Consider the following 17,355-nt stretch of genomic DNA (forward strand, 5'->3'; position numbering starts at 1 on the left):
AGCCATGTGGGAGATTCCCCTGGGAAATCCCTACAGCACTGGGATTGTGGGAAGCAGCCACATGGACAGAGAGCATCAGCATCAGCATTTCCTCTGGGGATGCCTGGGGTGTCAGGGAGCAGAAAGAGGGCCAGGTTATACACAAGGATGAATGGCACATGTGCTGGGAGTGAGTTATGGTTAATAGATGCTGGAAGCCGTGCAGTTGTCATATGTATGATGTTGGGGCCTGAGAATTTCCTCCTTATGTCTTGCCTGTGACGAGTGGGGTTTGTTCAAAGGTGTCAAAATTGGCCTGGGATCTTAGCTTCTGCTACTCTAGGGCCCATATGCAGCGTATCCCAGAATTGGAGTGACAAAGCTATGATCACAGCAAGTCTAGGGTGACCTCTCTGAATTGTACCAGCTGAGACCACTCTCAGGCCTATGGGAAAGGTAACCAGAACTAGTCACTAGAAATGTAACATAAACTGCATCAAAAACTCAAATTTCAAGAAGAATAGAGAATAAATAACAATAAAGTTAATATTCACATAGTGCTTTAAAGTTTGCAGAACTTTATAAATATTGTGTCATTTGAAACTCACTACAACCCTAGGAAGTAGGTGCTATTATTATCATCCCCATTTCAGATATGAGGAAACTGAGGCAAACAGGTTAGATGACTTGTCCAGGGTCACACAGCTGGTATCTGAAGCCAGATTTCAACTCAGAATTTCCTGACTCCAGGAAATCCACTGCATCATCTAGATGCCTAATATGGACTTGTTCCGTGTCCTAAAGGTCACTCCAGAAAGAGTGACAATTTGACACTTAAAATGTAGCTTTTACAAACAATAGATCCTTTCCTTCATGGCATAATTGTACTTGACAGGGTTTAGCTCTTGAGTAAAAAATAGGTTCCTGGCCACCAGCACAGCAGACTGGTACAAAACATGACCCTTGAAGGGACTGAGGAGCAGGACCCTGGATTATTCAGGATGTCAGGGGTTTTATCACTGCTTAGGGGGGAGTGAAAGATTATTAAGGCTCTTGATTCACTGAAAGATTTGAAACTTTTATGATAGGCCACTTAGAGACACTGTGTGTCTAAGATGCTTCCAGCATCAATTAACCATAATTCGCTCCTGGCCCCTATGCCATTCACCCTTACATATAACCTGGCCCTCTTTCTGCTCCCTGGCACCCCTAGGCATCCCCAGAGGAAATATAATTGGAACGAACACCCATTAATCCCTCTACAAAGCTCAGTGAATATTAAGCGATCTTCACAGGGGTACTGCCTCAGAGGATCCATGGGACCTCATGGAGGAAGAGTCTATGACTCAAGAATTCTCCTCATTGAAAGCCAAGAACATATTTTGGCTTTGGCACGTACCTGTGTGACCTGAGGCAAGGCCTTTCCCTTGCTGGGCCTCTCATTCATCCCCCCGTGGCACAGTGTGAACCAAAGGTCCCTTCTAGCCCTGAATTCCATGACTCATGAAGTTCCCATGCCATCAGGCTTAGGAAGAACCAGGTCAGTGCTAATTTCAAGAAGAAACTCTTGAGTTTGGGCTGCATGTGCATCTGGCTTTCAGCCAACACAGGACCTCGTCAGAGGGCCCCAGAAGACCTTTGAATATGGACCTAGGCCCCACAAGAACCGCCAGAGTGACCTGCCGTCATGCCGGCCTTTCATTCTTTTGCAGTGGTGACAACTGGTGGTGATGTTTCTATGAAGCAATGTTCTTTCCCACCTACTGTTCCTGTTCACAGTCAGTGAATGATCAATTCTTTCCCCTTTCTGCCTCCTGAAATCCTGTGCATCCTTCAAGATGCAGGTCAAATTCCAATGTTCCATGAGGCTTTCTTTCCTCAGCAACCTCACTGGAAGCTCGGGCTCTAGCCTACGTCACAGCCTCTGTCACTAATGATTCATTTATGACATACCTGCTGCTATTTATTATGATTATTAGTCGTCTGTGTGTGTGTGTGTGTGTGTGTGTGTGTGTGTGTGTGTGTGTATGATATCCCCAAACAGAGAAGTTGCTTAAGGGAAGAGACCTTTTTTATATGCCAGAGCCCAAGCATGATGGAATGATGGAGTAGGGGATGGAGTCTCTGGTGGAAATAACACCCTTTCAGAGCTAACACTCAGTATTTTCCTACAGGTTCCTCCTTCTCCAACAATACTGTCTAGTGGACTGGGCTCGGGGTCCAGAGCACTCACGCCAAAGCCAGTGGAAGCAGGAGCAATGCCTTCAACTCTTCTGACCAGGCCTGGAGCAGAGCTGGCACAGCTCCTGAGAATAGCTTGGCTTAGGCAGGATATGGACACCTGACCCAAATAGGGCCTATGCTCAGGTCATTTCTTTCCACTTAGGAGAGGTGCACAGATTTGGTCATCAAAAAAAAATCAATCTGCAGAGGATTTAGCAGTAAATTCTCCTTAATCCATTGGATATTAAGTACGCATCCAAAGAACCTCCTTTCTTTTTCCCAACGGCTTCCCTGAAATCAGATTCACTGTTGTCCTGATGCCAATGAACTTCCCAGAGCTTGAGAGAGGGTCTGCAAGCTGGAGATGGCACAGAGGCTCTTCAGGATGTGACAAGGCCTAACTACACTCTCTATTTCTGTTAATTATACGTTTGTCCAGACTCTTATTTAATAACAGAGGGCAAGGGCCACATCCAGTCTTGATTCTGAATCCTGACAGTCCAGTACTTTGGGTGACTTTGGATCACGACTGCCCTGGTGTGGAAAGCAGGAACCACCACCACAGCCATTGAGGGTTCTGAGAAAGTGCCATCCTCAGCAGGATGTGGGTCCCGGGGCACATGATGATTTTAAAATGCCTTGTCCCTAACATTTGTTTACTGATAAAACACCTAAAGGGAACAACAAAGGCAGGCCCAAAAGAGATGAAGTATTTTAGAAGGACAAGCTATGAACTGAAGGGGAAGTGCCAGGGGATAGGGGTCCTGCTGCCAGGTGGCCAGCAAAGCTGTTGATGCTGACTCTAAGTATATTAGGAGCACTTATGGCACTTTTCAGCAGTCATCACCTCTTCTGACTCTCTGCCTTGTGCCAGCTGTGATTCCCATCAAAAGACATGAACCCCACGGTGTGCATGGTACAGTGGAAATAGCCCTGGATCTGAAGTCAGAGGACCTAGATTGAAATCTGACCTTTACTACCTGTGCGACTTTGGATGGGTCTCCTATCCTTCCTGCATCTCAGTTTCTTCACCCAAAAAATAAGATTGGACTGGACTGTCTCTGAGATGCCTCCCTGCTACAGATCTGTGACCTCGTACAATGATCTTACGCATGAACAATAACCCATATTTGCCAAACTCTAAGGACAGCTCTGGCCACATCTGGAATGACAGGAGAGTCGATGCTCAAAATTAAGAGGATCTAATAGGTTTTCCTCCCACGATCTCCATGGCCTGCCAAGACAAAGCAGATCCCCAAACTGCCTAACACTAGAAAGACCAGATGTGCCAACTGGTGCCAAAAAAAAATTTGGGGGGGTAAGCTTACTATAATTTACTCTATAGTAAACTTTGTGTATTTTATTATAATTTGCTATAATTTCTCCTACCTGTGCAAATGCACTTTAAATAAAAACGATTCTAAGTTATTTCAAATTTAAAAGTATAACATTTTTCATTCTATCATCATTTTCTTTGCCTTATGGATTTAAAAAAATGCACTGCATCAATTGCTGCATCTGGGGCCTTCAAAGTATTCTTAAATTCTTATCCTTCAGGTCCCAGTGAAACCCACACAGATGCTGGCAATGGGGATCTCTGGAGCTGAGAATGTGTGAAAACTCATGCTTACAGATTCCCTTACAGGACTTCAAAATCTTAAAAACCTGCAGGAGTCCAAGGTGGGTCTTATATCTGCTTTACCCAGGAGGGGCAATGAAAAGAAGGGAGTGGGCCATCTGTGGCATGACAGAACAAGTCCTGGGAGGGACAGAATCCAGGAGCATCTCAAGCCTCTGTTATTATCCCTGAGAAGTCTCTTAACTTCAGAAGCTTCTGGAAGTCCCGGTTACCAGTGAGGAGGCAGAGGGAGTTTCCATCTTCCTGCCAAAACTCCTTGACTTGACTATGCTTATGACCACTGAGAATACTCAGATGCTTAGACAAGAGAGGCTCTTCTACTCACAATATCCTTACCTGGAATGAATGGAGATAGTTGAAAATCATGGAATCCACATGCTTCAAATTGACAGTAGCCAGCACTGTGGAAGAAAAGGAGAAATGCTATAATAATGACATTAATAATAGCTAGAATTTATACAGTGCTTTAAGGTTTGCAAAGCATTTTACATGATTTATCTCATTTGACACTCAAAATAACCCTATGTAATAGGTGCTATCCCCATTTTTACAGATGAGGAAACTGAGGCACAGAAAGGTTATGTGACTTGCCCATGGTCATCCAACTAATAGGTATCTGAGACAGACCTTGAACTCAGGGAGACTTGATTCCAAGTCCATCATTCTATCTACCGCACCACCTCGATTCCTGTACAAGTTGTATTGCCACCAGGGACCATTGGGAGAAGGAATGTCATACACAGCAAGGGAGGTCAAAATGCCCCTGGGTCTCAGCCAGGAGATATAGGACCCAGCACCTCTATTTACATTCTATATTGGCTTATCCAGAGGCATCCTAGGCTAGATCTAAGTGGAAAAAAGTTTGTGTTCCTGAAAATTCTTGGCCTCAGAACTCACCATGAGCAATATCCAAGGGATGGTTAAAAAAAAAAAACATTCATCATTAGAACCAAACTATTCTTCAACCCACTATTAAAATTGCTGGCCCACCATTCATTATCTTTCCATAGATGTGTCATTTCCTTAACTACACTCTCTATTTCTGTTAATTATATGTTTGTCCAGACTCTTATTTAATAACAGGTTCCCAGAGGGCAAGGACCACATCCAGTCTTGATTCTGAATCCTGACAGTCCAGTACTTTAGGTGACTTTGGATCACGACTGCCCTGGTGTGGAAAGCAGGAAGATAGGGCTTGGCCCCTGGCTCCATTTTCCTGGACAAAGCAGTGGAAGCAATGATAAGGAGACAGTGACCCCTGGTGGAGACGACTGAAGATTGTTGCTGCCTTGGGAAAGGTTGGGAAATCCTGGGCCCTCTGAAGAAAGATTTCTCCTCTACCTGCCTCCTCTCTCTTGGACCAAAGGAAAAGGTCCAGGGGCCAGTCCCTGAAGATAATGGAGTCCCTCCTCTCTTCACTGCTCCTCAGGACCTGAGCCTTTGGCAGGATTCCACTCCTGAGTCACTTCCATGGTATTGCCATCCTTACCCCACTTCCATGGCCCCAGATAGGCCCTATTGCCAGAGACAGGCACTTTGAAAAAAATTTCAAAAGGAAACAGGAAGAGACAAGTGCCCATGAGTGAATGGGGGTATATGCCCACAGTTCAAAGGACTTGTGTGAGGCTTGTCTCCCCAGTGGCCACGCTCTCTAAACACTACGTGGCCTGGTCCTCCCATGGAGACTTTCACCAGTGGTCCCTGCCTAGAGGGTGAAGGCAAACACACAACACCTACAAGATGGCCCCACAATCCAGGGCTGCCAGTGTTCCTGTGCCCCGTATGAAAGCACAGCATGACAGGCAACAAATAGCATGACAGGAGTCAGAGCTAGGAGGATGGGTGACTGGTGCTCAGCTGTGGCCAAGGTTAGGAAGGTCCACCAAAAAGCCCAGAGACGTGAACAGCAGCAAGGCCTGGGCAACAGACAGTGAAGGGCTTTGCTAAGGGGCTCCTCAGAGCTGCTTATCTGGATCTGTTTCCCCACTTTCCTTTTCTTCTACCCCAAACCATACTTGCTCCTCACTTGATAAGACCTCATGGTTTTGGTATTCATTGGTCCACTCACTGCTTCTCTCCTCTTAGTAGCCAGGTGCTAAGACTAGATGCTCCAACATCACCTGGCTCTTACCTGCCTCATTTCCTTCACATGGTTTGCAAATACAGGATCAATAGCTTTTAGATAATTCTGATGGCTCCCAACTCTGTTGTTGGCCCATCCAGGCTTGGGTCGAAGGGAATTGGGAAGGATAGAAAAAAGTGTCCTGTGACCTGCAGAATTCTGTTACCTCCCTTGATGAAGTGGAGCAGCAAGGACAAAAAAGCAGACATGTGAATGATTTCTAGACTCAGTCCTGTCACTTAGCCCTTTGAAAGATGGAAATTGTGAAAACAGGGAGAAGCAGGTTCAAGAAAATCCCTGATGCTGAGCTGCGCCCCTGATTCTCTCACTCATCAAGACAATGAGTTCAGGCCAAAGTGACTGCTCGCCCCCTGTTCCACCTCGTGGTCCCACCATGTCAGTACCTCCTTCCAAGAAGCCTCCACTCAGGCCATCCTTGTTGTCTGAAGTCATAAGCAGCTCAACAATCCCTCTATTCAACAGGGCCTGAAGGGAAACAAAACAAGATAAACCACCCACTTTTCTCCCTCCCTCCTTCCTTCTGGGGTTCCCTCCACCATTAGAAAAAGCAGTGACAGCCACAAACAAAACTGTGGCCCTGATAGGTAGGATGCAGAGGAGAGGCAAAGGAGATAAAATTAAGTGTCCACATTCCCTACAACAGAGATGAGGAGAAATTGCTACCTCGGCATTGGCCTCGCTTAGCAGCGCCAAGGGGGTAATTAAGGCCTCAAATTGTTATTTGTGGGAATCACAGCTGGGGATGCCACAGTGAAAATCTGGACTTCTGGGTAGCTGCTCCCGATCTGGGTCAGGGTGGCTGGCTTCCTTAGGCTAGCTTGGCATTCTTAAGGTCAGTCAGTTACACTGAGGCAGAGATCCCATGATCACCAGTCTTTAGTCTCGGGCCTGTTGATTTGACAGGGAGCTAGGTTTGTTCCTCTGGGTTTATATTGGAGCTAGGAAGCACAGGGATATTGCCTCCTATACCCACCAGCAGCCTAGTTGCCCAATTCATGGGAAACAGCCTTCTGAGCCCCAAAGAAGCTTTTAAATATCTCTTGGGAGCAATCACCCAAGTGGCTAATCTCACTGGTGACAGCATTAAAGTGTTAACCTGCCCCGTTTCTGATTGGGTCAGTCCTACCCCTATTTAGGCAGCCTGACAGCCCCCTGATCTTGAGAGCCCAGAACACTGGTTCGGGCTTAGAGTGGACTCCTGACGCAGCACAGAACTCCCGAGCTCAAGTGATCTACCAGGCTCAGCCTCCCCACTAGCAAGGATTACAGGTATTCACTACACTCCTGGCAGTCCAGTATATCAGCAAACATGCTAAATGTTATACTCTGACTGACACTTTTCCCTTTGCCAGAACTAAGGAGAGATGAGCTTTGGTTCAATCTACCCACTTAGTCACAATCCTTGGAGAAAGGCATATTTGTTAGAACATTCTTACCAGCTGTACTCATGAAGGGCCCATTGAGGCCAGAGTTGTCTGGGGAGGGGGACGGGTAAAGATCTGATTATTTCATTATCCCTAGTAATTATTAGAATCAGAAGGCAGGATTGAAGAAGCAGTCTCATGAAGGCAGTAGAAAGATTTCTCTAAGAGCCCACTGGTTTCATCCCTTGAGAAAGGCAATTTCCACCTCCACAACTTCTATCACCTTTTGACCGCAGGGCTAAATGTTAGCGATTTTTTTTTTAATGCAATGTAGATGAGATGACAATTCTAGGACAGCACTCTGTCCAAAATTAAAACAAAAGAGGCCAAGAAAAAATCATGCAAGGTCACTCTGGCAAAGATCAGAGCCTGGCAGAGCACAGTCTACTGACTATCCCACTGAAGAATAAAAACCTTTCTTTCCCATATTAGGTCCTCTTGGCCCTAAAGACTTTTTGTGTAGCTAGCTACCTGTACATACAGAAAAGAATCAGGCAAGGGGCAAGAGAGAAAAGACACAGCAACCCTCCTTACACACCTAAGCCACGGGAACTCTAAGGTGCCAATTGTCATAGATGAGGGTATTTTTCCAGGGGACCAGTACACATGCTGAACACAAACCACACAAACAGGAGAAAACAATCACAGCTACACTTTTCTGCTGCACACCAGGCTTATCCAGATCCATCGAACACATTCCTGGCACATAAGTTCTCAAGAATAATAATGTTCTTTAGTCAGCTTCACACAGAGACAAAAGAATGCACGCCTCTCCCATATAAGCACACTGGCTAAAGGCAGTCTGTTAGCAGAGGAAATTTAGGAAGAATATTGGGAGTGATATCTTAGAGTAGGATGTCCAGTATGGTACAGGCACTCCAAATCATGCCACAGAACGATGAAATATTAAGCACCTACTGTGTGTCAGGCACTAGGCTCAACTGAAGGAACCTGGCATGGTTGGGAAGGAGTATGAAAGCTGTCATCGCACATTGGAAGGGCTGTCACATGGAAAAGAGATTGTTCTGTTTGGTCTAGGAGGGCAGATGGAAGACCCAGTAGACGGAAGGAGACAGATTTTGGCTCATCATTAGGAAAAAAAAAAAAAGGAAAACAAAGCTTCCTAATAATTAGACTTGTGCAAAAAGGGAGTGAGCTAGTATAAGTGCTTAACAAACGTTTGTTGACTTGATTTGAAAATGTTGAAGCGAAAGCCGGTTGACCACTACTCACAGAGGTCTTTGAGAAAGAGCGTCAGTTCAGTTTCAGGCTGGGCCATGTTGAGCGCTGAGCTTCTTCTAGTTCTAAGGCTTACCTCTTCTCCTCCAAAAGGCCATACCTGGGGCCCTGCTTCATCTCACTGGGATACCACCAAGGAGGCTCGAGTTTCTTGCAGTTTGGAATAGAAACTAAGGCAGAGTCATATATATCCTGGCGAAGGCCCGCGGGGACAAGGTGTTGTGTGAGTGACTTCAGGGGGCCCGTACTTCTGTAGATAAATATCGCCCCCCATCCAGGCCCACCCGTCCTATGTGACTTTTGCCCAAGTCCTCTTACAAAGCCTCTGCAGGAAGTCCACCCGATGTGCTGGGATCTTCCACTACATTTCCTAGGTGGAGAGCTGGTCTTGAAGTCAAGAAGGATTGGGTAGGAGGGCCACCTCAGACACATCCTGGCTATGTGACCCTGAGCAAGTCACTTAATTTCTCACTGCCCCAGGTAAAACTCCAAGTTGTAGAACAGGGCTTCCTTACCAGGAAGTTCCCTAGACCAGTGAAATTACAGGTCTGGGCCCAAAACAAACAAAACAAAACAGCTGTTAGGATCGTGTGTGAATGATTATTAGGACTGATGAAAGCAGTTCCCAATGCAAAATAATTATCTGAGGTAACGTCCCATTTTAATGAGCACTGATTTGCATATTTATTTTTGAGCTAAATTTTCCCCAAAGTGATCAATGCATAGTTTAATTCCATACACTTGAAAAATATACTCTGCTGTCTTCAAAGAGGCGAGTACAGTGATCCCTTCTGCATCACACTTTCCCCTCTGCAGTTTCGATATATCACAGGTCAGCATAGGAAATTAAACGGGAATTTTGGGGAAGTTTTGTGGAAGCCACAGATGACACAGAGCTGGTGACCAAATACTTAGCCCAAAGTTTACAACATGTTACTGTAAACACACCATAAAAGAAAAAAAATTCAGACAACTCTGGTACAAAGGATTTTCCAGATGGTGGGGGCACTGCACCCCTAACTCCCACACAATGTGGAAATGATTACTATATATCCTGCCAACGTGCACTTTTAGCAAAATAAAACCATCCTAAATTCACAAGCCTCTTGGCATATACCCACAGAGGGCAGCTCCCCCACACAAGGGTTGTTGTCTGACATTCTCCAAGGCGAAATCCTCCTTTGGAAGCAGAGAATAAAGCAGAAGCATGGATGGGGCTGTGTGAGACAGTAAGTCTGATGGGAAGCACTCACCCATAGGTTATAAATAAAAGAGGAGCCCTCCAAGACACAGGCTGCTTGTGTTTGAGGGAAAGATGCTAAGACTGCAGATGTGACAGCCTCAGGAAAAAAACAGGTCCCAGGGATTGTCTCAGTCAAGATTCTCAACAGGGACCAGGTTTAGAGAACTACTCATGCTGATGGATGTTGTCATCAAGAAACTCACCCACCAGAAAGAGGCAGGTTATGGCTGCTGGGGGAGCCAGGAGCTTTCCAGCTTGTTTTTTCAAAGTGCTTTGGGGAAGAGAGTAGAGACAACAGACAGAGAAAGTGAAGGAAAAAGGTGTCCAGTATCTAATCACCGAACACCCCACCCCTGTCTGCTTTCATCAGGTCCTACCTACTGAAACAAAGCATATTCAGCTACCAAAAAACAAATAACAGCAATGGTCTCAATTCGATTGATAAAATACAGCCCAGGAGCAACATCAGGGCAAGGAGGGGGCATTGGCAACCTTCACCTCCAGGAGTCAAAGTTCCAAAGCATGAGTCAGTTCATACTAATGGGTCCTCATGTCACAGATTTTCTGCATGGATAGGTTGATTCTTATTAAAAACCACCTCTAAGGAGCAGCTAGGTGGCACAGTGGATACAGCACCGGTCCTGAAGTCAGGGGGACCTGAGTTCAAATCAGATCAAACACTTGACACTTACTAACTGGGCAAGTCACTTAACCCTAATTGCCTAAAAAAAACCCACCTCAACCTCTCACATGGCTTGAGTGACTCATCCCTTAACCCATATTAACCAAGCCAGCCCACTTCCCACACAACCCTCTAGCTGTCATTACAACTGTGATGTGCTATAAAGAACACAGGATGGGGAGAGGGGACACTTAAATTCAAAGGTCTACTTTTAAGTTATTAGCCATGTGACCTTTGACAAATTCACTTCATTTCTCTGGACATTAGTTTGCTCACCCGTTAAATGAAGAGGTACTGCAAGAAACAGCCCCTTAGATTTGCATGATGCCATGCAAAGTTAAATGCCTGGAAAAATAATTTATATTAGTAATAATATGTAATACATAACATATTATATATTATATTACATCTTTACTTATAGTACTTACTCTACTTATATTGCTTATTTCAAGGTTTGCAAGGCACTTTCATCACCACAACCCAGTGAAGTAGGTAGTACAAGTATGATGAGTCCCATTTTAATGAGGAGGAAACCCAGGTTCAATGAGGTTACATTCCTTCCCTACAGTCAGACAGCTGATAAGTATCAGAGTCAGGTCTCCTGGCTACAGAACTCTTTCCACTAGGCCAAAATGAAGAAGCCACCTCATCCTGGCTCCTCAGTTACCAAAGGAAGGATTCAAGTTTAATTTGGAGCTTAGCCAATTAAAGCGCTAGGAGCTGGCCAAGGAGAAGAGGCCAGATTCAACCACAAGATCCCCTTGGTAGCCAGTGGCCCCAGTTGGCCTTCCACAGCGGTTTCTACCTGAAGCAGAAGCAACCACAAAGAGGGAAAAACCACAACAGATTTTAGTGAAAGAGAAAAGAACAGAGAATTAAAATTGACCTGGAGAAGAAAAGGCTAAGTAGTAGCTTGATTATTGCTAGACAAAGATGGATAAAGATGACTTAGTCTCCAACTCAGATGAGGAATTTAGCATGCAGAACTGACTACAATTTCCCACAGCTCACAAAGTTTGTAGGCTGACCCAGGTGAGTGAAAGACGTCTGCCATTGAGGACAAACAGAAGAGGCTTTAAGCCTGGACTAGCTCCTCTGCAATCTTACCTGAAGCTGGAGAGGAAGCACGGTATAGAAAAAGCCTGGTCCTGGAGTCAGGGGACCGGAGTTCAAACAGTACGTCTGACACTCCCCACCAGTGGGATCTTGGGTAACTCACTTAACCACCTTGGGCCTCAGCTGTAAAACGAAGGGACTGGGCTACATGATTCCTGAGGCCCCTTCCCAGCTCTGGATATTTATCCAGTTGAGTTAGATAAGAAATTCCATTGGCAAGACACAATGGTGACTGTTCATGGCTGTAACCAGGAAGTGGCTAGAAGTGGTCTGCCAACCACTTGGTAGGTGAGTCTGTCCCAGGTATGTAAAGTATATATGTTTGCACACACTCCAAATTTTCCTCCCTCCTCTCTTCACCATGGTAACCACTACCCCTCCCTACCTGGCCAGGCCAAGAGCTGGCCAAGAGAAAATGAAGAATCCCCAGATGCAGTGCCTCACCAAGGGTTATACCCTTGTGTCTTGAGGTTTAGGTGACAATTTCCAGGAGTTACTGAACAAACTGACACCTCAGCCACAGGAGGGTCTGTGAGAAGCCTCTGCCCCAATCCTCCTTTCACCTCTTGAATTTATAAACCTCAGTCTTGAGTAGCTTCAAGAAAGCAAAGGTTTTAATCTGACTGTTACCTGTTCCTTCCCCATCCCCAACACAGACCCATCTCCCCAGACACCAAGGGAATCAAGTATAAGCAGAAGAGGAGGTCCCCGAAGCAGCTCCAGGCTCTTTGCTCATGCCGATGAGACTTCTTGCTCCCTACAGCCGAGTAATAAGATAAACAACTCCCTGCAATCGTAAGGCCCCAGAGACCAGCTTGGAGAGATGGGTGAAATGTGTAGGAGAGAGTCATTAGGTCTATCTGTGATCCTGCTGTCTTGTACCTTGTAGGTACTCACTCGACATCTATGGAACAAAGGAAAGGCTAACTCAGAGAAGGGGTTGGGGAAAGGGCAAGTGGGTGCTGGTGAACCCCTCTGCACTTGACTCAGTCATCGGACAAAGAGGCTCGGAAACACACAGCTTCCTTTCCCAGGGCCGTGCTGGGTGTCCTCCCTTCACAGAGAGGCCAACTAGCTACACAGAACCCTTAGGGAGAGGAGAGGAGAGGAGAGAGGGAAGTGGGACTGATGAAAGGATGTGAGCTGTGGGAAGGGATGAACTAAAAGTGAGGGGTGCGGGGTCACGAGATTCTGCAAACAGGAAAAGAGTTAAGTGGGTCCAGAAAAAGAAGTCCCACCTAGAGGTGGGGACCAGTCTGCTCATTACAAGAGAGATTTCACCACACCGAACCAAGAGCCAAAGCAATTCTAGACAGGGTGGATTAAATGGGGATACTTCTTTGGGTCCCCTTCCACAATCTACCCACCAAGATGCTCCATGGCCCTTAAAGCTAGTACCTCATCTATCAGTACATTCCTTGTACGGGAAGGGAGAGTCTTCTGGGAAGCCTGCCCCCCAATTAATCCTACTCAATCCTGTTAACTCAGCTATTTGTGCATTCAGTTTGACTCAGGGACAGATCCTTCCCTTGCCTGTATGCTGTATCCCTATGTCTGTACATATCATTTTCAGTCGTATCTGATTCTTCATGACCCCTTTGGGTTTTGTTTTGGTTGTTTTTTTTTTTTTGGCAAAGATGCTGTAGTGGTTTGCCACTTCCTTCTACAACTCATTTTACAGATGAGGAAATTGAGGCTAACAAGGTTAAGTGACAAGCCCAGAGTCACACAGCTAGTAAGTGTCTGAGGCCACATTTGAACTCAGGTCTTCCTGACTCCAGGCCCAGTCAGTGCTCTATCCACTGTGCCAAAGTGTTTTCCTTTGTGCCTGTCCCACCTCCCCAGCTAGAGTATAAGCATCTCAAACATCTGGTCAGGTCTCTCCTCTACTTTAAAAAAAAATCTTCCCTAGTTTCCTACTGCCTACCAAGCAAAGTTTCTATTTCTTTGGCTGACTTCAAGTCCCACTACAATGAGGCACCGATCTACCTTTCCAGCCATTTCTCATTCTATTCCTCTCCATATAATGGATGTTCCACTAAAACTGGATTACTCGATGTCCCCCTTACAGGCTGTGAGTTTTCCCATTCCTGTGCCTTTGATCACATTGTCTCCTATTCCTAAAATATCACAGAATCATAGAATTGGAGCTGGAAGGGATCTCAGATCATCCTCATTTTACACATGAGGAAACAGGCCCAGAGAAATGATTTTCCCAGGGTCACAGAGGAAGTAAGCAGAAAGCTGGGACATGAACCCTGAAATGCAGCACCCTTTCCCCTGCACTGGGCTGCTGCAACCTCCCCCCACCCCCATCCCCTTTTACCTCTTAACTTTTTAAACCTCCTTTAAAGACTAGTTCAAAGCACCCCTCCCCGCCAGGAGCCTTCCCTGCTCCTCCCAGGCAACTATGAACTGTTCTCCCTCAGACCTCACCCCCCCCAAAAAAAACACTTCATTTTATACCTAAGGTCCTTATCACATGCTATAGTTATCCCTAAGTGCAATCCAGCTACCCGTGAAACCTGAAAGAACTACATCTGGAGTTTGTGGAAATATAGACCTGTTAAGGGGTGGGGTCACTAAGTTTATCTAAACTTGACAACAAGGTGATTTGCACACAGTAGGCAAAAGAAGGGGTAGGGCAGCATCTTTGGTTTCTGTTCCATCTTTTCTCTCTACATATTTCTGGTTTCTACTAAAAGACAATTACTAACTGATGCTTAGCCCATGATGCTGATAAAAGACTATTTCTATCACTATTTCAATCAAAGTGGGACAAGGGACCCAGGGTCTGGGACAGCCCTAGCACTATTCTACGGGCCTCCCAGCTCCATTTTCCATTCTGATGAGCTGGGGATGAATTTATCTCCAAGAAGAAGCAGAGACGTCTGTGGTTGTGAAGGATGATGGGACAGAAAAGAAACCTTGGGAGACCCAAAGACCAAGAGATGCAGCTCTTACCGTCTTAATGTAGGGCATATAGTTTGAGTCCTTGTCATAGGAGCCATATTCATTCTCCACCTGCACGGCGATGATGGGCCCTCCTTGTTTGTACTGAGAAGGGAGGAGATGGGCGTTAGCACTGAGGCCCACTACATGTTAAGGGTAGGTGGGCCCTCTGATGATATCACACCAACCCACAGGAGCCTCTTCTCCAAATCACATCATGTGTTGCAGTCTGACCCCCCCCCCAAATCCCACCTCAACTGGCTCTATCTGGACCCACCAATTTCCTGGGCTATGATCCCAAGAGGAATCCTGGTGCAGTATAAACACTAGCTATACCATTAGGAACAATCACTCAGCCTCACAGAGACTGTTTCCTAACCTGTAATATAAGATCAGTACTCTTACTTCCCAGGGCGGTTGTGAATGAAGCCCTTTGTGAAACTCAAAACTGCATTAATGTGCATCATTACTCTAAGCCTAGCTCCCCACCAATAATGCTCACTCATGATCTATGTGGGATATGGAGGCATTGATATGCATCCAGAACAGTGATTTTCACCACTGTCTGCAGGTCCTGTTCCAGATCATCAATATCAGTACTGTTGAGCTTAGAGAGTAAAACTCCTATCTTTGTTTTGGTGACACTAGGAAATACCAAGAGATGCTGTGCCAGTCTCAAAAGAAAACTAAGTCCAATTCACTTTGATTTAAACAAAGAATAGTAGCCATACAAGACTTATTTTGGAAGGCAATAGAGCAAATAAGGATGTCACAACAAAAAGTTGGGAAATCACAGACCTACAGATCAGGATTTGTACCTGTGTGTACGTGCATGCATATGTGTATGTGTATATGCACGCACACTTATGCTTCTCTTGGACAGGACTTAGTTGTGTGCAATTAGGAACCAAATAAAGGCATTCTGGAGATCATCAAGGTATTCATTAATCATCCATCTGCATGTGATGAAAGACTCTATAAAGTCCATAAATACATAGGTCCTGACCTCAGCATCTAATGATCTCAGCCAACAACATGATGCATATATTCAGAAGGAGATGTAGCAAACAAGTGCCAAAGTACTCATAGGCAAATGGGGAAGTCTTCCATAATGGTGCATGAAAAGAATCCTGGGAATCAGAAGGTGGGGCAGGATAGGGATAGGAAACCTGCCACCCCACAGTGGAAGAATTGGAGCCCAAGTCTGACCTATGGCTTGTGTGTTTTTCAATAGCACCAGGGCTCAAGGACTTAATAAGACTCACCAATTTCCCTGGGAATGAAGGTGGAGAAGGGGATATGGGGGTGTGTGGTTTTACCTGCAGTGGAACCACTCTGGGAATCAGATGATTAAAATAGCGATCCACAGCTGAAATGAAGCCATCGTAGGTTGTTCTCAGCTCCATGTGGGAATCTTGGAGTAACCAGCTAGAAGTGAAAAGAGGAGAGGCTCAGGGCCAGAAAAACAGGGTGGAGACTAATTAAGCGATGAAGCTAAGGACCAGGGCTGACCTAAATTCACACAATTCTCAAACAGCCGCCAAACTCCAGAGGCACAAGCCACCAAAGCTTAGACAAAAACACCTCAAGCCCTTCATCCATGACTGCTCCCTGGTAGAGGGCACAGGCAGGAATTCAGCAGGGGCTCCCCACATAGGCTGCAGGTCAGGAGGCCAGCCAGAGGCAGAAAAGCATCTCACCACAAGGAGCTCCAGGGGACTCGGGGATCAGCTTCCTGAGGACCTCTACTCACAATCCTCCCATTTACAGGCGGTCCAAGCCAAATTGTTTAAGGGTTTTCTAGGAATAGAAAACCTAGCAGGACTCAACCTGTATCTCTTTCCAATGTCAGCCATGAAAATGAGTTTGAAATCAGAACGGAACAAGTCACCATCAATTCTGATGGAGGCTGTGGGTGCTGATAAGAATGACTAGGCTTCATCAGCCTGGTCAGCAGAGCAACCCTCAGAAAGTAAGGAGGGACTGGGGTGCAAGATGGGTGTAGCTTTCATACCATCTACCCTATGATCCCCAAAACTCCACAAGGACAGCCACCGAGCCAAGGGCGAGATAGAAAGTTCAAGTTACTAACCTGAGCACCTCACCCTCTCTTACATCTAGAACAATGCTCATTCTGGAAGTGTCCTCTGTGTTTCTAGAGTCCCGATGCCAGTCTAGAAATCACAGGCAGAACTCCAAAGTGATCTGCTAGTATATAATCAAGGGCATAGAGAAGGTGGCAACCTTCTCCAATATAAATATTCATTTGATGCCCCCCACTCACCCTTGAACCACACTGGATTTGTATCATACACTTCATCTCTGGCTTTTGGAACTAGTCCTGATTTACTAATACTCCTCCATCACAAGACTCTGCCTTTTTGCCCTTTGCCCAATCCTGACCCTCCCCCTTGGGGCTGCATGTGTGTGTGTGTGTGTGTGTGTGTGTGTGTGTGTGTGTGAGTTTATGCTGTGTTTCCTAATGGATGTCACGTCCCAGCAAAGGCAGGTGATAGCACACAGAGATTTCAGTGCCAAAGGTACTTGCTGCTGTCTTAACATTCCTTAATCCCCTCCTGCTGCTATTACCCCAGCTCAATTCAACCTGATGAACTCTGAAAAGTTCATAAGGATCCTTCAACCACTTGGGCACAAGAAGATATGGAAAAAAGAGGAGAGGGGCAGCTAAGTGGCACAGTGGATAGAGCACCGGCC

The 17,355-nt window shown here is 45.8% G+C and overlaps 1 protein-coding gene across 1 annotated transcript in view; it reads right to left on the reverse strand.

Moving 5' to 3' along the window:
* LOC114022738 (beta-galactosidase-1-like protein 2) overlaps positions 1–17,355 on the reverse strand; it is a 54,828-nt gene that overhangs the window by 18,724 nt on the left and 18,749 nt on the right. The window contains exons 5-8 of the mRNA XM_027835129.1: positions 15,960–16,068; positions 14,653–14,745; positions 6,368–6,449; positions 4,178–4,242 (exon numbers count right to left, since the gene is read on the reverse strand). Of these exons, the coding sequence (XP_027690930.1) occupies positions 4,178–4,242; positions 6,368–6,449; positions 14,653–14,745; positions 15,960–16,068 (349 nt within the window). The remainder of the gene's footprint in view (positions 1–4,177; positions 4,243–6,367; positions 6,450–14,652; positions 14,746–15,959; positions 16,069–17,355) is intronic.

The sequence above is a fragment of the Vombatus ursinus genome, unplaced genomic scaffold (genome assembly GCF_900497805.2).
Source record: "Vombatus ursinus unplaced genomic scaffold, bare-nosed wombat genome assembly UNPS02014813.1, whole genome shotgun sequence".
Lineage (NCBI taxonomy): Eukaryota > Metazoa > Chordata > Mammalia > Diprotodontia > Vombatidae > Vombatus > Vombatus ursinus.